General features: G+C 40.2%; 1 protein-coding gene across 1 annotated transcript in view; it reads left to right on the top strand.

The window, feature by feature from the left end:
• The window catches only part of INTS4 (integrator complex subunit 4), a 116607-nt gene that overhangs the window by 87052 nt on the left and 6313 nt on the right, over nt 1–23242 (top strand). Inside the window, exons 14-21 of the mRNA XM_028115929.2 lie at nt 69–202; nt 1276–1433; nt 8002–8095; nt 10620–10700; nt 12523–12653; nt 18542–18601; nt 20537–20696; nt 20902–21045. Of these exons, the coding sequence (XP_027971730.1) occupies nt 69–202; nt 1276–1433; nt 8002–8095; nt 10620–10700; nt 12523–12653; nt 18542–18601; nt 20537–20696; nt 20902–21045 (962 nt within the window). The remainder of the gene's footprint in view (nt 1–68; nt 203–1275; nt 1434–8001; nt 8096–10619; nt 10701–12522; nt 12654–18541; nt 18602–20536; nt 20697–20901; nt 21046–23242) is intronic.

Here is a 23242-nt window from a genome sequence, read left to right as displayed (position 1 = left end):
TGGCATCAGATTCTGGCCAAGCTCAACCTTTTAAACCTCCAGGTTTACTTAACCCACTCATCCCTCAGACATTGCAGTTTTGGTTCTTATTTTTAATGCTGCAAAAACCTGTCCAACAATGCCAGCACTGTTCTCAGATCATACCTTCAGGCACTATGCCTACCTCCGAGACAGTCTTTCTCATCTTGTTCCTGCCTTAAGGGTATGTTGAAAACAATTTTTGTCATTATTTTTGGTGTTTTGATTTTGGGTTCTTTGTGGTTGTTAAATAGCAGAAAGCACACTATATTTTCTCTGAAAACACATTCATTCATTCTCTTTCTCTCTTGGGCTCTCTCCCACTGTTTTGTACTTTTGCTTCTGTATCCATTACTTTTTAAGAAGATTCATATTCTAAATGTCCCTGAGTTATTGATTATGTTATGTTAGGCAAGAAAAAGGAATCTGGAACAATATGTTCTAGACCAAGGATTAGATTGTGCAACATTTTAACAATTACATAAAGCCAAAATTCTCAACAAGTTCATTTTTTAATAGTAAAAACTTTGTTACTTTTAAAAACCTTAGCGATACAGAAAGAACTTTTTAATGAACTGCGAGAATAATGGCAAACACTGAAAGCTAACTGTGTGCAGGCACTTTTCTAAGCTCTTCATTTGCGTTAACTCATCCCTGTTTAGGTGACTCTCAGTGACTTTATTTAACATAATATATGTACATGGTTAGAAAATCTAAACTGTCTAAGCTACAAAATTAAAAGTGCAATCCTCTTTGCTCTCGTCCATCCCTTTCTTGAAAGGTAACCACTTTTAGCAATAAGAACAAGAATTATAATTATCATCCTATAAAATGTTTTTATAGCATGCTATGTAAATTTGGGAATAAGCCATCATTTCCCTATGAAGTGAAAGATCAAATAAAGTTTAAAATAAATGTGACAACAGATTGATTTTTAGTCCCATTTCTGTGGTTAGCTCATTTACTTCAGTTAGCAATAGAATATAATATTATTCCATTCTCTTTTCTTTTTCTCCTTGCAGCTTGGGGTTATGTTGTGTAGACCATATCGACTCTCTCTCTCTCTCTCTCTCTCTCTCTCTTTCCCTTTCTCCCACTGAAGCTGGGGAGCAAGAGGAAGGTTATTTATGGAATCACTTCACCTGTGTTTCCCTTTCCTGTGTGTTTGACTCACATTTTTTTTTCCTGGTTTCTTCGTGTTACCAGAAGCCGAGCCACAGAAGTTGACGGTGCTGTAACCCTACTATGTTTGCTTAGTTACCAGGGAGAAAACTAGTGTCATCGGCTGTTTCCCCCAGTATCATGCCTCATGAGGACCCTTCCCATCAGTTCCTGCAGCAGAGCCTTGAAAGAGTGTACAGTCTTCAGCACCTGGACCCTCAGGGAACCCAGGAGCTGCTGGAGCTCACCATCAGGTAAGGTGACCGTCCGTTTGCTTTGACAGAGTTATGGACACTTGTTATGCTCAGCTGAGCTGTTTTGATTTGTAGTGTTGGCTACAGGCTAGTTTTTCTGAGTCTGTTGGCCTGCACTCACACAGTTTTATGACCTGTTTATATTTGCATTAGATTGGAGTTTGAGCATATTACAAAAAAAAGCTCTTTGTGTTCATGACTGCTTTGATGATGAGTGGAAAACTGAAGAGTTACAAAAAAAGCTATTTTTAATTTTTCTTTCCTTGTGTATAATTAGGATGGGTGATAGAAAATGTAAAGGAACAGTGGCTTATCTGGGAGGAAAGGTTAATTCTTTCTTGCAGGGAGGGCAGAGCTAAGATGGTTATCAAGGCCCTATGCCCATTCTTTCTCCATCTTCTGCATCAAGTGGTTTCTGCCTAAATATCCAAACTCTAACTATCCCCTCTGTTTTCCAGACCGCAGGAAAAAGCAAGAGCAGGGGAAGGGCATCATTTCTACCCTCACCCCCTTTTATTTTTATTAATTTTATTTTATTATGTTATGTTAGTCACCATACATCACCAGTTCTCGATGCAGTGATCCACGATTCATTGTTTTAATACAACACCCAGTGCTCCATGCAGTACGTGCCCTCTTTAATACCCATCACCGGGCTAACCCATCCCCCCAACCCCTTCCCCTCTAGAACCCTCAGTTTGTTTCTCAGAGTCCATAGTCTCTCATGGTTCATCTCTCCTTCCGAATCCCCCCCTTCATTTTTCCTTCCTTCTCCTAAAGTCCTCCATGCTGTTCCTTATGTTCCACAAATAAGTGAAACCATATGATAATTGACTTTCTCTGCTGGACTTATTTCACTTAGCATAATCTCCTCCAGTCCCATCCATCTTGATGTAAAAGTTGGGTATTCATCCTTTCTGATGGCTGAGTAATATTCCATTGTATATATGAACCACATCTTCTTTATCCATTCGTCTGTTGAAGGGCATCTCGGCTCTTTCCACAGTTTGGCTATTGTGGACATTGCTGCTATGGACATTGGGGGCTCACCCCCTTTTAAAGACACTTCCCCAAAGTTGCATGTTCTAATTTTCCTTGCATCCCATTGACTAGGACTTAAGTCAGATGGCCATATCTAGCTGCTAGGAGGTAGGAATGCAGTCTTTATTCTGGGTGACCAGTGCTTAGTTAATACTTGGTGGCTCTGATAGGAAGAAGGGGGGGGATATTGGGGAACAACCAGCGGACTCTTCCAGACCTTATTAGGATGTCCTGAATGATAGGAAATGAATTGAAATCTATTTGCCTTTAACAAAAGCAGTATCTGTCTGCTTTTGTGAATAAGGTTTGTGGCAGAGTTAAGTAGCTCCATGGACACTGTATGGCTACAAAGCCTAAAATATTTACTATCTGACCCTTTACAGAAGAAGTGTGCTGACCCTGAAGTGATGCCTCAATCACATTTTTTTCTTCCGCTACCTTAACAAAGCAATTAGTTTTAGAGGCCAGTGTCTGAAGTTGTTGGCCCCAAGCCCAGGAAAATAAGCTCCACTTTCTGACTCATCCCCACCTAAATAAACATTTAGGTTTTGTTCTTGACAGTTGTTATCCTGTTGGCACTAAAGCAAGTACAAAATGCACAAAAGCAAGCCAGTTTGGTTTAGCCACAGTGCTGGCTCTTAGTGGGTGCTCAGTAAACACCTGTTGGTCTGACTTGCCTGCATGTTCTGGGGATAGTCCTGCTGGGCTTCAGGCTGGTGAGACCACTGGTTCTAGTGCTGTGGTCAGTCCTGGGTACTGTTTCTAACTTGAGTGCATTCTGACGAGGGTGGCCAGGGTGGTGAAAGCCAGAAAGGAAAGCAGATGGTGGAGTAGTTATTGATGACCTACTCTGTTTTACAAACATTATTGCAGTTAGAAGTTGTTACCATTTCACAGAGAAGAAATGACAGTTTGGGGAGGTGAAGCAATTTGCTAAAAAAGTAGCAAAATCAGGCTTTGAATCTGGTTTTGTTTGACTCTAAATTTGAGGCTTTGTGACATGTTGCGGTGAAGGGGATTTCTGTTAGATCAGGAGACCCCTGGGGTTCTACATGTGGAAAAGTGAAATATTAGAATTTCATTCAGAAGTTTCTCTGATTAGGACTCTGATCACTTACTTGTTGGTACTAGTTTAAAACAAACTTCACCGTCCTACGCAAGCCATCCCCTTTGCTGTAATCCTAGCAGTTATTTAATCTAATGGGATCTCACCTATAGGAAAGTGTGCTTTGGTTAGGGCTCCAGGAGATGATTTGTTTGTTTCTAGAATTTGACATAACTCTTTGTCTTCACCATTGTACCTTGGGTACCATATAGGAGCTCATTAAATATTTGTTGAAAACTGTCGTTGTGATGGCTTAACCAGGAATGAAGACTTTTAAGATTTTTTATAGATAACATTTTCTTCTGGCCATATCACACCTCCAGATGCATGTAGATTTGATGTTTGTAAGGCTCTGCTGTCCTTGATCATAATAAGAGCTGCTGTCTGTTCAAAGTGCTTATACGTACCCACTCTTCTAAGTGCTTTATGAGTTGAATTTGGAAACAATTTTATGAAAAGTACCCCATTTTTAAAATGAGTCAGAGAGCTGGGGGTCATTCATTTGTTATATGGTTTTTGAAAATCCATCATATGCTAAGCAGAAGGGGCATGGTAGTAAACAAAATAGTCTTTGCTGCAAGGGATCACACAAGCTGGTTGGGGAAGTAGCTAATAAGTAAACAAGAAATGTAATATTGTGCTTTTCATGCTGCAGTATGGGAAGTTCAGGGTTCTCTAGGAAAACAGAAAGGGGGCACCTTAGCCCCTCCTTAGATGGCTAAGCAGTTACCAGAAGAATGAATAGAAGTTCATCAAGTGAAGAAGGGAGAAGACTGTCGAGGACAAAAAATAGCAAGGTCCTGGACTAGAACATAGGTTTAACTAGCCCTTCCGTCTGGTCACACTGCTCTGTTTCTGGTTAACAGTTTGTATGACACAAAGCGTCTAGTATAATGAGATTTAAAATCCAAAGGAATTGGTTCAAGCCTTAGTTTTTATCATTTCCTAGGTACATGATCTTGGGCCTCAACTCCCTCATCTGTAATTTGAGGGTACTATGAAGCTGGTCATAGGACTATTGTGAAGATCATTATCATGACATGTGGAAAGTATTTTGAGAATAGCAGTTACGTAGATAATAGTCATTTATGAAATTTTTGTTTTAAATTTAAATTGTGAAAAAATTAAAAGTAATAAAATTTAAATTGTGGCTCATTTGACACGGTACACATGCTCTCAATATTTTGTAAGTAAACCTCTCCAAACTTTATAAATGCTTATTGCCATCATGTGGATGAAGGATTGCTGAAGTGTGTGTTCCTGGGAGGGGCACTTTTGCCCCCCCAAATCGCATTTGTAGAAATGTGGCTTAATATGCATCTGGTTTTAAATCGGTTTTGGTGTCATCTGTATTTGCTGTAGTTCATAAATAAATGAAAAGAGTTTAATACCAAATAAATAAATGAAATATAATATGATAGTCTTTTGGTTTTTTTTAAAAACTTTTGGAGTTCAGCCAGACCTGAGTTCAAGGCCTGTTTTTGCCACTTATTAATCCTGTGACGTTGGGCAAACCACTTAAACTCTGATCTGCCCTTTCATTCTCAGTGAAATAGAATTAATTGCAATTCACATTGTCAGGATTAAATGGGCTCAAGTAAGGAAACACCTAGCACACCTAGCATAGTGCACACAGAAGGTGATCTTTGTACCTTTCTCATTTAAGAGTTCATGGTTTCTGGAGGGATGTTTAAATTTAGGCTTCCTGAGGATTGTGGGCATAAAGAGGTACAGAGAGGAAACAGTAGGATAACAGCATTTTGTCCAGGACTAGCAAGTTTCTTTTTTTGCTCATACAGTAGTTCAGATTTCCCATGGCTGGTTGGCTTACATCTTGTTCTGTGCAGTTGAGAACAGTTGCTTCAGTGCAGGGGCTGTAGGATAGATTACTACCTGGTGGCTGCCAGCTAATGTATAGTCAGCTGGTCAGTGTTGTCTGTCATTGAAACAGAAGGCAGAATCTTCCTAGAGAGGAAACAGTTCAGAAATAGAGTGATTCGGGCTATCTTTGCAAGGGAGACATCAGAGATGTGAAAGAGAGAGACCAGCTGGCTACCTGTGCAGTGTTTCACAGGTGTGGTTCACTAGGACATGGTCTTGCCTTTCATTATGCTGGATTCCAACACATGAGTAGGCTCTCCAGGAACCTTTCAAGCCACCAGAACTCACAAGAGATGATACATAAGCTGCAGGCCCCAATTTCTTCAGTCACTTTGGGAATAATTCATTTTGTGTCCCTTCATCTCCTTCCTGACGCTAAGGTCTGTAGGACGCAGCGTTAGCTATTAGAAATTTTTTTTTGGATTAAATTAGTTCTTTATGTTTACAATTCATAACACGGAAAGCCTACTGAGTAAAATTTCATGAAGGCATTGAGGACACAGAGCGTGAGATTAGAAGGAGGCGCTTAGTCAAATGGACAGTTTTGTATACAAAACTATTGTGAAAACTTTATGTTACGCTATTTTGAAGCTTTTTATGTTATGCCAACCCTGCAGCTCTGCTTCCCTTGTGACCCAAATCATCAGATTTTCCACAGCTATCATTTCCATATGAAAATTTGATGTTGCCATTAAAAAACAAGATAGCTTTCCATGAATGCTTTCTGAGATGGATTACTAGGACACACACACACACACACACACACACACACACACACACACCCCTACCACACACACACACACACACACACACACACCCCTACCTCTCCCCAAAAAAGAAGAAAGAAAAACAATGGAGTTTTTTTTTGTAGATGTGTTGTGTATACACACACACACACACACACACACACACACACACACACACACACACACACACACACACACACACACACACACCCCTACCTCTCCCCAAAAAAGAAGAAAGAAAAACAACGGAGTTTTTTTTGTAGATGTGTTGTGTATCCCCAGAAGAAAGAAAGATAAGAAACTGGTAATGGTGGTTGCCTCTGGGAAGGGTGTACTGGTTTGTGGCACCCTGGGATAGGAAAGTGAACTAATTTAGTTGCATATCCTGTAGTATCTTTTGAATTCTGTTACCTTATTGGTTTAATTCTATGCCTACGTATATATTATCTATTCAAAAAATTAAAAATTTTAAATCAGTAATTCCAACCCCCACACAACTGTTTGATTTGTGTGTGCCACTTTCTATTTTCTTGCCTCCAGGCAGCTGGGTTTTATGTTTTTGCAATCACTTTGTCTATACCAGTATCCAGCTAGGATGCTTTTGGCTTCAGGTATCTGGGAAGCCTCATCTCAGACTAGCTTACAGTGGCTTTTTATTTTCTCATATGAATAGAAATCTGAGGCAGTTCTAAGTATGGTATGGTCAAGTAGTTCATTTATATGATTAAAGACCCAATTCTCTGTCTCTTTGGATTTTTCTTTTCCTCAGCATTTGCTTTATCCCAAGGCTTTTTTCTTTTAGAGTTATAGTACGGCTGCCCGTGGCAATCAGGACCGTAAGTGCTCTTGTTCAGTCTAGGGCGTGACAGAGATGGAGACAGACCACTATCAGACCTGCTCCAAGCATGGAATACAAGTCCTTGAATTAGGCCTGAGAAGGCCAACTTATTAGGTCACATAACCAAGGAGATGACATATACTAATTGGCTTAGTTCAGTCAGACTCTACCTGGGAATGGGTTTGAGGATACCTTCCCTTGAACAAAATCAGGGTTCAGTTAGTGAGGAAGACATAAAGCATGGCTAACTGGGTAGGGAGCCAACAAAGCCTACTACAGTATCTTAAAAAAAATTTTTCCTGATGATACAAAAGATACTCATCTGTTATGTTAAAACACTTGGAAAATAAAGCACAGTTGGGAGAAGGCACTAAAAAGCACCCTCATACCTCTATCCAGAAAACCACTTTGCTGTATTTTTCTCCTACATATAGTTTCTCTGTAGTTAAGGTCATATACCTTATTACTGTTTCATATTTTAACATCTGTAGAATATTCCACTATAATTGAGGAATATTGTGGAGCATAAAGCATTTCATTTTTGTTGGATATTTCTTTTAGAATTCCTTCTCAGCATAAAGCTACTTATCAAAATATTTGACCATATGTATGACTTTTAAAACAGTACAGTTTTACTTAATTTTATCAGCTTAACTGCTATCGAAGCATGAGTGAACCAGTTTCATTATAACCACTCTAGCATTGGGTGCTGTCATTTAAAAATTTATGACCGATTTACTAGTTATAAAATGGTAAAATGCTTTTTTAAAAAGATTTTATTTATTTATTTGAGATAGCACAAACAGGGAGAGGGACACGGGGCTTGATCCCAAGACCCTGGGATCATGACCTGAGCCACGCAGGTGCCCCTAAAATGGTAAAATGCTTTTGACATGATCTTTATATGGCTGTTACTATCCCTGTCCATTGTTGGCCTTGGGGTTTTCTTTACTGCAGGGATCTGCAAAGACTTGGAGAACTTCAGTCTGAACTAGCAGGAGTCGCTGACTTCTCTGCTACCTATCTTCGGTGTCAACTTCTTCTCATCAAGGTTGGTTTGGATCCGTTATGTTTGTGATTGTGATTATTATGTGCATAAAGTGCATATGAAAACACTTTAATGGACTCAGCAGTTCTTGAGGCCAGAAGTGGAAAAATGTAGTCTTATACAGCTGCTTAGCAGTGAAGAAATTATGTACTCTGCAGTGTAATTATATTAGTCTCTAATTAAAGAATTGTTAACTCATGTGGGAATTTAAATTTTTTTAATTTGGGAGAATTCTTTTATCCTTGTATAATTAGAGCAGATTGGATAATCATTTTCATTAGAATCCTAAGGATTTTTCATTTTTTTAATAATTTGATTAGCATATGCAACTTTTATATTATTTTCTTAAAATGCCAATTTCACTTTGCCCACGTCTTACAAGGCAAAGGTTGATTTCACTGCTCTTAAAATGGCCACCTTGCTGACATTTTGTATTAGGTAGTCAGGTTGTATATATACACACACAAAATTGGTAGCCAAGAAGCTGTTTTAGTTTGCTGAGTTGAAAACGTGTTAAATTAGTTCAGTAGCTTTCAGCTTCTGCAGCAGAGTTCTGCTCTAAATTTAGGCTTAGGTTTTGGAGACCCCTTCTCATTTGATAAGTCTTTACCCTGGCTTTAGTTCCAGGTGTTGTTAGTAATTATGATATTTGACCAAAGTCAGAATAAATGGAGTCATTAGAAATTATTTCTCACTGTAAGATGTGTAAGCTTAGGGCTTTGCAGATATGTGTATATACGTGGAAGTGGGTGTGTACACTGAAATGGGTTGGGATTTAAACAGCTCTTGTTGGCTAGATAGATTTTTTTCAAATGTATACACCTGTGTAACCAACACCATAGTCAAGGTATAGAACATTTTCATTATCCCACAAAGCTCCTCCGTGCCCCTTTGCAGAGTTGTTTGGCCTTTCCAAGCTTCTATGAAACAGGGCTGATAATAATTCTACGTAGGTAAGGGTTGGTAACAAGCAAGGTATGTGAGAGCCCTTTGCCTAGTGTCTGATACATAGTGCGTGCCATGTCAGTGTTGGTCTTTCTGAATTTCTTTCTTTTCTTTCTTTCTTTCTTTCTTTCTTTCTTTCTTTCTTTCTTTCTTTCTTTCTTTCTTTCTTTCTTTCTTTTCTTTCTTTTCTTTCTTTTCTTTCTTTTCTTTCTTTTCTTTCTTTCTTTCTTTCTTTCTTTCTTTCTTTCTTTCTTTCTTTCAGATTTTATTTATTTATTTGACGGGGGGTGCGTGGTGGAGCGGAGCACAAGCAGGGGGAGAACGGGAGGGAGAGGGAGAAGAAGGCTCCCTGCTGATCAGGGAGCCTGATGTGGGGTTCGATCCCAGAACCCTGGGATCATGACCTGAGCCGAAGGCAGATGCTTAACCAACTGAACCACCCAAGTGCCCCCAGTGTAATGTTATGTACAAAAAAAAGCATACACAATTCTGCTTTTAGACTACAACTATATAAAAAGCATATATATGAGAAATGATTGGAAGTGAGTTTTCAAAAACAATAACTCTGTTAAGGGTAGAATGATTTGTGTGCTTTAAAAATTTCTATATTTATAGTTTAGATCTGCTACTATCTAACTGGATAGTCACCCAGGCATATGTGACTACTGAGTACTTGAAATGTTAGTTCAAATTGAGATGTGCTATAAATGCAAAATACACAGTGATTTTTGGGACTTAGTATGAAAAAACAATGTTAACTATTAACTTTTAGAATACTGATTTTATAGTGAAACTGTATCTTAAATATACTGGGTTAAGTAAACTATATTGTCAAAATTAATTTCACCTGTTTCTTTTTACTTTTAAAAATGTGTCTACTAGATTTGTAAAATTATATATATGGTGTGTGTTACATTTCTATTGGACATTGTTAGTCTATGTTTTCTGTAAAACTGTTAGGTTATATCTATAATTAAGAAGGACTGTGAAAATAAGGGACTATGGCAGAGGTTTAGAGAGAAATGAGAGATGGGGCCATATGGCTGAGAGGAGAGAGATGGGAGGTAAAATTGTGGCTCCTCGTGATACTTTTGAACATAGAGAGATTGAGGGAGAGGGAGGAATCTAGGAAAGCTTCTTGATTTCTAGTGTGGGTATGTCAGTAAGGTGATGGGGTTCTTCAAAGGATAGTGAACAGAGTAAAGAACCACAGTCACGGAGGAAGGGTCTAGGCGGCCAGAGTAGTGTAGTGGCGCTGGGAACAAAAAGTGCCGAGAGCGGTGGAGGCTGGCTTGCTTGCACATTATAGTGAGACCTGCGTGGCTCCTGCCCTCTGCTTGCAAGCACTGGTCTGATCTGGATATAAGTCCTTTGGACCAGGAATTGGATTGAATAAGGAGGAGTTCAAGCCTTTGGTTTCCTCTTTCTCTGTAATAGGCAGGGCTTATTAGCTTAAAAGAATAAGATTGAGAGGAAGTCCTGATCCAGGAGATTTCCAAAGCAAAACAAACACAGAAGCTTCAAATGATATACCAGTCTTGGTGACCTCTGTGTTCTGTTCTCTCCTGATATGTCTGTGTAGGCCTTGCAAGAAAAACTATGGAATGTGGCTGCCCCTTTGTATTTGAAGCAGAGTGATTTGGCCTCCGCAGCAGCAAAACAGGTAAGCATATTGGGACCTTCTTCTCAGATGGATCTCTGTCCAGGAATTGTCTTGTCTAAGTTGGAGCCAGAGACTTCCAGATGGCTCCACGCCTCTGTTGTGCCCTCCTCAGTACCAACCTGTGACAGATGTTAGTGATGTGAGAAGCAGCATAATTAGGGGACACAGCACTGGCTTTGGAGTCAGAGGACCTGGGTTCTAGTCCCGGGTCGGCCTCTAATTTGTTGGGTGATATCAAGGTTGTTTAACCTCCCTGGATTTTTCCTTCTCTCTAAAATACGGCAGTTTAACTGGATGATTTCTAAGGTGCTTTAGTGTTGTAAATTCTTACAGTTTGTATTTCAGATATATTATAATCCAGTAAATACTGTCATGAATCTTCATCTGAAAATGTAGCTGAACTCATTTTGAAGTTGTGTATATTTTTAGCCTGTACCATCTTTTGAATGTTGAAAGGTCCTTATGTACTCCTCAGTTCATTAAGTAGCATTTAATTATATTTGCCTTGAGTTTCTTTCTAGCTTTGAGCAGTTACCCTTCATTCTTAGGTATTGGGATTTGGTGAACTCTTCTGGTCCTGTCTTCCAGGTAGTGGGTCTATATATGACCCAGTGATTATGACCCAATAGCAAGCTAATGATTGTTACATTACAGTTCACTAAATGATTTCAAGTCTGTTTTTAATTAACACTCACAGTAATCCCATTAGGTAAGAATAAACATTAAGTCCACTTTATAGATGAAGTAGTTGAGGCTCAGCAAAGTTAAATTTATAGAGCTATAGGTAGTAGAGTTAGAGAATTGAGCCCAGATCCTCTGGTACACACTGTGTTTTCTTCCCACTACTCTGCTTGATCTCTCCTCTGATCTAGACTTCCTCTCAGACCTGCTGTGTGGCTTTTTGTAGGGGAGTAGAACCTGATGACTAGAGCCCCAGAATGGGAGAGATGGGACCAGGGAGCAGTAGTCTGGAGGAGAAAGGGGAAAGGAGTTACCATTGCTGGGTGCCGGATACTGTGCTAAGTGCTTTCCATGCTCCATTTTAGCCTTTAAGTTTTATGACTTTGGGGCTACTTCTTCCCTATTTCCAGATAGGGAAACTGAGGCACTATATAATTAGGTAACTTGTCTTTCTGGCAGTTGTGGGAGAGCCTGGAGTCCTTTCTCTGACCCCAAAGCCCTCAAAGGAAGGGAAACACAGAATGGGGAAAGAAGCGTCATTTGGATGGGAGTAGCTCATTTGGATAGAATAGAGCAAGAGCTTAATGCACTGGGCTCGAGCTGAGGTCATAGACATTGTTTTCTGCACTTGTTCTCCTCTCCAAATTCCCATCAACAGACCGAGCCCATGGAACAGTCTGTCTGGATGAGTAACACATGGCTAATGGTTCCTGATGCTAAATTTTTGAGGACTTTTCCTAGGATTGGGTCTCCTACACAGTGTTTATTCATTTGTTCCCACAGCACAGTAGTTTTGGTGTAGGGCAGTAAGCAGTGCTTTAGGTTTTATCAGTGTTTGAACTATTCAGATCTTCACATCATCAACTAAGATGACTTTATTACTGGATGAAAGTCTTTTTTTTTTTAACTGACAAAAAACTTATTCTCTTTTCGTAAGACATACTATATTAATTTCTCTCAACACATATTAATTTCTCTCAAATTATCCTAATTTCTCTCACCGTAGGTACTTAAATAATCTCAGTTCAGTGTTAAAGCACGGGCATTAAAAAAACTCAGGTCAGAATTTCACCTAGAATTTTGTGCTGCTATCAAGACCATTATGATATTTTTACTGATCGTTAATTACCTTTCCTTATAGATCATGGAAGAGACCTACAAAATGGAGTTCATGTACAGTGGTGTGGAGAATAAGCAGGTGGTGATTATACATCACATGAGGCTGCAGGCCAAAGCCTTGCAACTTATAGTAACAGCACGGACCACTCGAGGGTAAGATGTGTGGCTGGCCAAAAGGGGTGGCACAGTCCTTTCAAGGACTCTTCCAGATATATTCAGAGATCTCACCAAGTTTAATGGGAAGTGAAAAGATACTTAGGAAAAATTTGCTAAACAGTATAAAAACTCTTCATTTTTTCAGATATTCCAGGTTCTATCTTTGGGTCAGACTGGATCTCTGGAAAGATCCAGTGGCTCTCCATTACCTACAGCACAACGTAGGTCAATAGGCAACAAGGATATTCTTTATGGTCCTTGATAGATTTCTTTAAGAATTTAGTGCCAAGAACCATATTTTCTCTTCTGAAGGGACTTGTAAGCTCTCCCAGGCAGTTAGACAAAAGAAGAGAATGTACTGTGCAGTGAGCCTACCTTGTTCAAACCCGGACCTCTCCACTTACTAGTTGTTTGATTATGGATGCTGTTTTTTTAGCCTCTCTGTGCCTTGTTTCCTTGTCTGTAAAAAGAGGATGATGACAGCATCTGTCTCATGGGGTTTTCATGAAGAATAAATGGGATGATACATGTAGAAGCACTTAACATGGTACATAGTAAGAGCTCACTATCAGACTTTCTAATAGAATTTCCATATTTAATTGATTCTAAAATGCACATTTAAAATTTTAACTTCTCTGAAATTAGGTATTTTGATGGTGTGCCATACTTTGAAAGTGGGTTTTTTTGTTTCTTGGTGTTTCATAAAATAAAGGTGCATCTTAAGAATGATGGTATCGTAGATTTGATACAATGTAATAGCTCATTCCCAGGTGGAAGACGCAGCTGATGCTCAGTCTAGCGGTTGTGTTGGTCTAAAAGTGTCATAGAGAAAGAAATACGAGTGTTTATGGGCTGAAAAATACCAGGTCAGAAAGGACATTCTGAATGTTATTTTATTTCTTTACTTATCTTGATAGTGACCTGATAAAATCAGGTGGTGATTTAATCTTAGAGATAGCATCTCGTCATTCATTTAACAAATGTTTAATCCCTCTGTTTGCCAGTCACAGCTCACAGCTGAGCAAAGAAAGGTGCTTGTGTTGGAATCTAGTTTTTTTTTTTTTTAAAGATTTTATTTATTTGACAGAGAGAGACACAGCGAGAGAGGGAACACAAGCAGGGGGAGTGGGAGAGGGAGAAGCAGGCTTCCCGCTGAGCAGGGAGTTCGATGTGGGGCTTGATCCCAGGACCCTGGGATCATGACCTGAGCCGAAGGCAGTCGCTTAACCAACTGAGCCACCCAGGCGCCCCTAGTTTTTTTTGTTTTGTTTTGTTTTTTTAAGATTTTATTTATTTGAGACAGAGAGAGAGAGAGGACACAAGCTGGGAGGGGAGGGTCAGAGGGAGAGGGAGAAGTAGGCTCCCCGCTGAGCAGGGAGCCAGATATGGGGCTCGATCCCAGGACCCTGGGATCATGACCCGAGCTGAAAGCAGACACTTAACCGACTGAGCCACCCAGGCGTCCTTTTTGCATCTATACTTTTTTTGACTTTTTTATTAAAAAAAAAATATATATATGTATATATATATACACACACATATATATCTCTTCTTCAGTTTATGTATGATTATTGTAAAAAATTTAAATATTGCAGATTAAGTGAAGGTTCCCTGACAATCTACCCCTTCTGAAACAACTGTCAATAGACTCTTCCCAAGGCAGATAAATATAGATTATAAATGTGTGTATTAATATAAATGGAATCATAATATACTTTATGTTCTGCCTCTTTTCATTTCATCCAGTGATATTCCATTTTTCCACGTCATTATACAAAGACTAATATATTTGTTCTTTACTCATGCTGTAGTAGTTTATACTTCCCATTTGTATGCGTTCCTGCCTTTTTTTTCCTTTCTTTCTTGACTTTTGCTAGATTGGTTGTATTCTTTGTTTTTTCCAAGGGTTTGAAAGTTCTGACCCGACGTCTAACCTTTTCAAGTGAGAGGCAGAACATAGCAGTTAAGAGGGCTATGGTTCCTTGTTGCTTAGACTCAGATCTTGACTCCCACCATTTGCAAACTTAGTGACCTTGGACAAGTTACTTAAGACTTACTATGCCTCAGTTTGTTCCCGCTAAGTTAAACTGGGATAATAATAGTATCTGCTTCACCCTCACAGGGTTATTGTAATGTTTATCAAATTATTAAACATAAAGCTCTTAAAATACTGCCTGACTCATTCAGAGTAAACACTTGATAAATGTTAGCTCACATTAGTTTATGTATAAATAGTATTTTTACTTATATTTTTAATAAACGTATTCCACTTATATTTATCAGCATAAAAAGTTAAATAGACTTTATGATTACCTCTATCAAGTTCACCTCAAATCAAGGTGAAAGTTTTAGTGTGTTTTTATTTGATTGTCTCATAGCTGTTAAATAATTTGGAATTTAGTTTCAGCTTATTATTATTATTATTTTTATTTTTTTTAATTTATTTGACAGAGAGAGAGAGAGAGAGAGAGACAGCAAGAGAGGGAACACAAGCAGGGGGAGTGGGGGGGGAGAAGCAGGCCTCCCGCCAAGCAGGGAGCCCGATGCAGGGCTCGATCCCACAACCTCAGGATCATGACCTGAGCCGAAGACAGACGCTTAACGACTGAGCCACCCAGGCACCCCTTACTATTATTATTATTTTTAAAGATTTTATTTATTTGACAGAGAGACACAGCAAGAGAGGGAACATAAGCAGGGGAGTGGGAGAGGGAGAAGCAGGCTTCCCACTGAGCAGGGAGCACAATGAGGGGCTCGATCCCAGGACCCTGGGATCATGACCTGAGCTGAAGGCAGACGATTAACGACTCAGCCACCCAGGCGCCCATCAGCTTATTATTTTTTTTTAATGTATCTCTTATTTTAAGAATCTGTTCTTAAAGTATGCATTAATCTTTATAAGTATTTTTTCAAAATTAGTTCCAAATTGCTCACCACTTTTTTTTTTTTTGGTACTGCAGTTGCTTTTTGACATTCCTTGTTCTACACTTGATCTTAGCCAAAAGGCCGAGAAGCGATTGACATTCCTTGTTCTAATTTACTATTTGACTGGAACACATTCTAGCATTCTAGTGATTGTTTTTCTGAATAAGTATGTAAGAGACCCTGCATGTCTGAAACTGCCTTTCTTTCGCTCTTCTACATAACTGGAATTCTTTCAGAATTCTGTCAATATTGCTGTGTTGCTGCTTAGTATTTAGTGTTATATTTAGGCTGGCTGATGTCTGTCTGGTTCTCTTTCCTTTGTAGGGAGCTTATTTTTCTTGGTTCAGAGCTGTAAATTTTTTTTTTCTTTTTAGAATTCAGAAACTCTACCAGGACATGTGTAGGTATGTGGGGGTTTTTGTTGTTGTCTTTTCCAGTGTTCTCACTGACCTTCAGGGGGACGCTGAAGTACACGCTTTGCTTTTGGCTAGGGTATTTTTCTCCTCACCACTCCTTCCATCCCCTCCAGTCTCTCATACTGGACATTGTGTCCTCTGGATCTGTTTGCCCTGTCTCTCATCTTTTTTCTCATAATTTCAGTTTCTTAGTTTTTCTACTCTGTATTTTGCGTAAATTCCTCAATATGCTCTTTTAAGGTCTACTTCAGTTTTCATTACTTTTCAATGTAGTATTCCTTTACTGTTGAGTTGATTTCATTATTCCTGTTTATTTCCGAGTGTGCTTTCTTCCATGTGCCCCTTTAATAACAGTTTCTTGCTTTATCAGTGTAGTGTCCTTTCAGATCTCCTCTTTAATCTCACTGACATTAGTTATTAGAATTTTTAATAAGTTTTCTGTGCTTTCATGCCTTGACTTTATCTCACTGAGGTCTGCTTGGTTTCCTTTATAGCCCTGATTATCTTTTTAACATCTAAAAATTTCCCATTGTCTTTGCATACTTATAAACAAAAGTCGACTATAGGTCAGTGTTTGATTCCCCAGTGGACTTCAGTTTTCCCCTGCTTTCTTTCCTCACACCAAGAAAAAAGTGGGCATTCTTAGTGGTAAAGCCTACTTCACCTAGCATGCAGGTGAGTGAGGCTTCCTGCTCTGTTTTAGGGTTTAGGGAGGGTTCCCCAATCTGTATTTTACTGTCTGGAAGCTCTCCAAGATAACTCTTGATAAGGAGGCCCTACAATGACACTGCTTGGCTGAATTACCTTCCTTTCAGCCCCTGCTTCACTGGAGGTCTCCAGCCCTCTCACTCCTGGAGATCTTCGGTGGGTGGACCTCACTATCAAATTTCAGTTCCATTTCTGGTTGTTTATCAGAGTTAAGGAAGTTTCAAGTGCTACTTGCTTTTTAGGAAAATAATTCAAATGCATGTTGCTTGTAGAGTAAGTTTCCATTTGTCATTTCTCATGTACTTGTTCATTCAACAGATTTTTTTTTTTTTAAGATTATTTATTTGAGAGAGACAGCGAGAGAGGGAACACAAGCAGGGGGAGTGGGAGAGGGAGAAGCAGGCTTCCCGTGGAGCCGGGAGCCCAATGTGGGGCTTGATCCCGGGATCTTGGGTTCATGACCTGAGCAGAAGGCAGATGCTTAACAACTGAGCCACCCAGGGGCCCCAACAGATATTTATTTTAATAGCTCCTTGTGTCAGGAAGTATATCATGTATCAGAATGATTAATACAAAATCCCTATTTTCATGGAGCTTACATTTTAGTAGAAACACTGAACTAGGTTATTAAGAACCTTAACACCAGTGGGGCCCCAGGGTGGCTCAGTTGGTTAAGCAGCCGACTCTTGGTTTTGGCTCAGGTTATGATCTCATGGGTCATGGGATAGAGCCCTGTGTTGGCTCTGCACTCAGTGGGGAGTCTGTGTCAGGATTCTCTCTTCCTATGCCCCTCCCCCTGCTTCCCTGTTCATGTGCACACGCTCTCTCTCAAATGAATAAATCTTTTTAAAAAAAGAAACTTAACACCATTTTCTTCCATGTTTTTATATAAGGAAAGAGTATTTGTCTGTTTTTCTTTACTGGCACTTTTCTCCTCTAATGAATAATATATTAATGAAAATAAATGGGAAGTTTCATTCAGAAATTACAGGAAACAAAAAGAGCCAATTAGTGAAGAAAGAACATAGTCTGTGTCTGTGGGCAAAGTAGTAACAAAACCTTTTCCCTTTCGTCATGAGAATCTGACCTTCAGTTAACTTTCTGGGTGTATTCCCTAGAGACCTGGTAGCATCAGCTGTATTACTAGGTAACACTGCCATAGTAGAAATGATCACTGAGAAAATTGCCTATAGACCAGAAGGAACCATCAGTGAACTGTGATTGCCTGATGCAGACACCATAGCTTTGGGCTCCATCGAGTGCAGTGATTCTTATAACTAGGCATATCCCTTGTGGGGACCCTGGAAGGTATCCCTATGGATTTGTTTCAAGAGTTGTTAGCCCCTGTGCAGCATGAGGCTTCTAAGCCAGGATAGTCTCCAGACTCACCTGATGTAGATGTCCTATCCTTGCCCCCGAGCTGTCCATCCTGGGCAAGATCAGAGCTCCCAGATGGCTCTATGGACTACTGAGTGGAGGGCTGGGAAGACTCCCGCAGAGGAGTAGCATCAGGCTGCACTGCCCGCAAGCAGTGCTTCTGTCCTTTATCCTCGGTCAGTCTGATGCCAGGTGTGGCCTAGGATAGCCCTTGACTTTGAGCTTTCGTTGAGCCCAACAGTCACTGCAGGGTCTGAATCAGGCCTTGGGATCCTGGCAGATATTTTTCCCTGGGTCCATTAGGAGTCTGCTCTTTCTCTTAGAGATAATTTTGATAGTGTACTATACTCATTCTCCTTTCATGTAGACTCAGGTTTCTGGGAATTTGGTCCTCATTCCTCAGTTGGAAGAATACATAAGCATAATATGTGTATTATTTGTTTTTCTCTTTTTCTACAGAGTTGACCCCTTATTTGGGATGTGTGAAAAGTTTTTACAGGAAGTGGACTTTTTTCAGAGGTAATTGTTTCATCACCTTCTAGCTTGTTAAACCTTGGTTGTGCAGACAGCACATACAGGGCAACAAGAGCAGTCACAGGCCAGAACCCAGTGCAGCCAGCCTGTTTTCTGTGGCACTGTGCCCTAATTGTGTATTTTTTTTAGTGCTATATAAGCTTCTTTAAACTCAGCTAAACGTACAGTGGTATAATGAAAACATCAGGAATCATTTCGATTCAGCATTCAGTTGGGCCACTAAAAAGACAAGAACTACGTGGTAAAACAAACTTTTTTGTTGAAAAATTGTAACTTGTTTTCTTTTCTTTTCACCACTGTTCTTAAATTTCCATATTTTTCTATAATCTACAAAAAATTGTGCCATAATTCTGTAAATAATTTTTATTCTGCAGTACAGCTGTTTTCTCAGAATTCTGTGTGGAATAAATTGGTTAAAACAGATGCAGTAGATGAGTGGAAGCCTTGGCAAAGAAGTGGTAGTTGAGTTAGTGACCAGACACATGCTGTGCTGGCAATATAATACTAGGAGGAAGGCATTTATAAGATTTTATAGTCTTAACATTTATTTTTTTTTAAGATTTTATTTATTTGTCAGAAAGAGAGAGCACAAGCAGGGGGAGCGGCAGACAGAGGGAGAAGTAGGCTCCCCGCTGAGCAGGGAGCCCAGTGCGGGGCTTGATCCCAGGACCCTGAGACCATGACCTGACCTGAAGGCCGATGCTTAACAGACTGAGCCACTCAGGCCCCCCTAGTCTAACATATATTAAGTCTGATATTTCATTCTTCCACCCCTCATCTTCGCCCTCATGAACTTCACCAAACCTGAAGTTTATATGACTCTATACATATAGTCAACCTTCATGTAGGTGGGTGATAGAGCTTCCTGTAGGGCTGAGTTGCAATACCACACTTCACCAATAGGCGTTGCTCTCTAGCAAATGATACACTCTGCTCAGCCCTTTAAGATCCTGGATTCAAATCTCAACTAAGGGGCGCCTGGGTGGCTCAGTCGTTAAGCCTCTGCCTTTGGCTCAGGTCATGATCCCAGGGTCCTGGGATCGAGCCCCGCATCGGGCTCCCTGCTCCGTGGGAAGCCTGCTTCTCCCTCTCCCACTCCCCCGCTTGTGTTTCCTCTCTCTCTGTGTCTCTCTCTGTCAAATAAATAAATAAAATCTTAAAAAAAAAAAATCTCAACTAAGTTCATGCCTTACTTTTGGTTTTAGGTTCTTTAAGGTGGAAAGTGTTTTTGCACAGTTGGGTTGAGGAGACTTTTGGGAAGGTGATAACTCTGGTATGCCAAAATTCCTCATCTGTCGTTTAGAGCTAGTCATTTAGAGTTCCTCATCTGTTGTTTAGAGTTGGACTTCATTCAGCCCCTGAATCCCTGCACTATCACCTCCTCAGTGAAATATTTTTTGACTGTCTCCTTTTACAAAGCAGAATTACTATGGAATCAGCACGGGGGATGAGTTACTTAACTTTTTAAAGCTTCAGTGCAACATCATTTTTTCTGAATCTCAGTGTTCCTATCAACAAATATAAGCCTCATTAAGATAAGCATTTTCTTCTCTTTTGCTCACTGTTATGTCCCTGGTGCCTGTGATAGTACTTGGCACTTACTAAGTCTTAAAGACGTATTTTTAAATTACTTAATGAATCTATAATATGAAAATAATAATTCCAACAATGCACAGGATTGCTGGGAGGACTAAATAAGATGAAGTAAAACACAGAGTATGCCTGGCACATACGAGTATTCAGTAAACAGGGCTCTTAGGATGATCATATCACCAGGGCATAATTATCTGGGTGCCTGGCTTTCTCATTCGGGAACCGTGAGCTCCTTCAGTTCATCACATCTCCCTCAGGGTTTGGCATGTTTGGGGTTCAGCCAGTGTAAATGAATGCCTAGTCAGTTGCCTCTGTTTGTTCCTCCAGGTGTTTTATCACTGATTTGCCCCACCTACAGGACAGCTTTGTGGACAAACTTCTCGACCTTATGCCCCGACTCATGACGTCCAAACCTGTAGAAGTGGTCAAAATTCTACAGACCATGCTGCGACAGAGTACCTTCTTGCACCTTCCCCTTCCAGAGCAGGTCAGGCCAAGTCTGTTCAGACAGTCAGAATTGTTCACCTTGGTGGATCTTCTTTGACGAGTTGAGCATCTGGGCGAGGGCCTTTCCGCTGATTGGCTCCCCTATGTCCCCCTGCTAATCCAGAGACAGAAGGGTGCATGGATCATACTTTGTTGCCCAGGGATGACCTGGCTTTAGAATCACTGTGTTTTCTTCTTGCTTACAGATCCACAAAGCTTCGGCCACCATCATTGAGCCAGCAGGCGAGTCAGACAACCCTTTGCGGTTTACGTCTGGGTTGGTTGTGGCCCTGGATGTTGATGCAACCCTGGAACACGTGCAGGACCCTCAGAGCACTGTGAAGGTCCAGGTCTGTCAGGGTTTGTCCCCATGGGTCTTCCACACTGACTGTAACTTCAGCAGCCCTGTGATTTCTACTTGAGGGACAGAGAGTGGGGGGAGGAGGGGGAGATGAGTCTTTATGAGAGAGTCTGAGTGTGAATTCCATCTCTTCTGCTGATTGTGGTTTGGAGCAAGGTACTTTAAACTCTGAAGCTCAGGTTCTACAACTAACAAATAGGAACAACTGACGTTGAAAGGAGATGAAGTATATAAAGCCCCTGATACCCAGTAAGTGTTTACTGAATGACAGGGGCCTTTCTAGTTTTGTAACGTGAGGTGAAGACTTGGTATTTTCAGGGCTACAAGCAGACTATAATAAACGAGTCCTTTCCGGGCTGTGGGTGGGGCAGCTTGGTGAACAAAATTTAAGGGTTGAAAAAAGCAAGCGCTAGGGAGTATTTTTTCCTAAATTAGATATATTAGAGACACATGCCAAATGCAGTAGAGACACTAATCAATTTAGACAGTCTGCAAAAAGACTACTGCTCACTCCTCCATCCACCCACTTATCCATCCATCCACTTAGCAATGCTTACCCTGTTGCACATGATAAGCACTAGGGTTGCAGAGGTGTCAGAATTCCTGCCCTCAGGACACACAGTGTCAGTGAAAGACAAATGGACATGCAGTTATAAAACCAAAGTTCAGTCATCATTCAAATGTGCACAGGATCAGAATACCGTGGTTTCTTACTAAATACCTGATTGCTCACGTACTATAGGCCTAATTTTGGGAACTCATGTGCAACACTGCCTTCTGAAATAAGACCCAGCTCTTGAAATGGAGCGGACTTATTCTCAAGAACAAGACACTGACTGGTTCAGTGAAGTAATGGAGCTGTGTACTGACTCAGCTTCCAGAGTGTGAAACCACTTGGAAGTTTCAAAGGCAGGAATGAAGGGGAGCACAGTATGCCACCCCAGATATGGCTCTTTGGCATAAAGATTATTTGGGGATAATTATTTTTGAGAGGCTGAAGACACAGGAGAATCTTGGAAAACAGAGAAGCTGCCCTTTTATGAGGTAAATTTACATTTATAAGTGAGATCACCATTTGTAAAGGTATCTCCCTCTGTACCAGGAAGAGAAGGATGACTAAATCTCTAGAAACTCTTAACAGTGGGGCGGGCACCAACTTAAATTTGCATAACAGGGGCTTCTGGCCGGTTCAGTTGGTGGAGCGTGCAACATGTTGAGTGTAGAGATTACTTTAAAAAAAAAAAATTTTTGTTTTTTATAACAACCTTACCTTTCTTTATTGTGCTTGTTCATTGAACCAAAACTGGTTCCCTCCCACCGCAACGCCTTTCTTTTGTCTTTAATGGAAGATGGTATTTAAGGTGATGACTTGAGCCATTTCAGGGAGTTAATCAGTTTTCCTGGGTCTTTCCCATGTATACAGAATGTATACTTATTAAACTTGTGTTTGTTTTTTTCCTATTTATCTGTCTTATTATAGGAGTGATCTTAGCCAGAGGGAAAATTAATTTTCCTCCCCTACAGGTTTATTTCCAGTTTTGAGCTACCATAAAAAATTCTGTAATATACTTAAAATATACATACACACGATGGAGAGAATTAGGAGAGTGTGGTTGGAGGCTGAGGAAAAGAAGGGCTTTGTGGAGACACCGGTACATGGGGAGGTATGTGTGAAAGGATCAGTAAGAACAAAGGCTAAAGGCTAGCGGAGGTATTTAGGCAGAAGGGCTATGAATAGAAGTAGGGATGCAGGCATTGACAGTAAGTCTGAAGACAGATAGCCAGGAACAGGCAGGGAAGGCTTCCTGGAAGAGAAAAAGAATGAGTCGGGCCCTGAAGATTTGCCAATGGTGACAGTAGAGGGAAAAAAACCTCTGGCTTCCCAGTAGGAATTCCTTTTTTTTTTCTTTTTTAAAGGAATTCTTTATTATAAATCATAAGACCTACAAAGAACTAATTCTGAGTTGGCTGTGAAGTTGTACTACAGGTTTTTTTTCCCCCCACCTTAGTGGTTATCTACCCTACCTGCACTTTAGAATTAAGTCAGGAAGCATTAAAAAGTAATGATGCACAGGCCTCAGCTTACACCAGTTAAATCAGAATCCTGAGAGTAGGGCCCATGAGTACCAGTATTTTTTTTTTCCTTAAGAACTGTTAAGTGATTCTAATGTGCAGCTAGAGTTGAG

This window comes from Eumetopias jubatus, unplaced genomic scaffold, assembly GCF_037043125.1.
Source record: "Eumetopias jubatus isolate StellerSeaLion01/CBP00866 unplaced genomic scaffold, mEumJub1_p1.0 scaffold_13, whole genome shotgun sequence".
In the NCBI taxonomy this organism is placed as follows: Eukaryota; Metazoa; Chordata; class Mammalia; order Carnivora; family Otariidae; genus Eumetopias; species Eumetopias jubatus.
The sequence above is the reverse complement of the archived record's forward strand: the minus strand, read 5'-3'. Positions and strand labels throughout refer to the sequence as shown.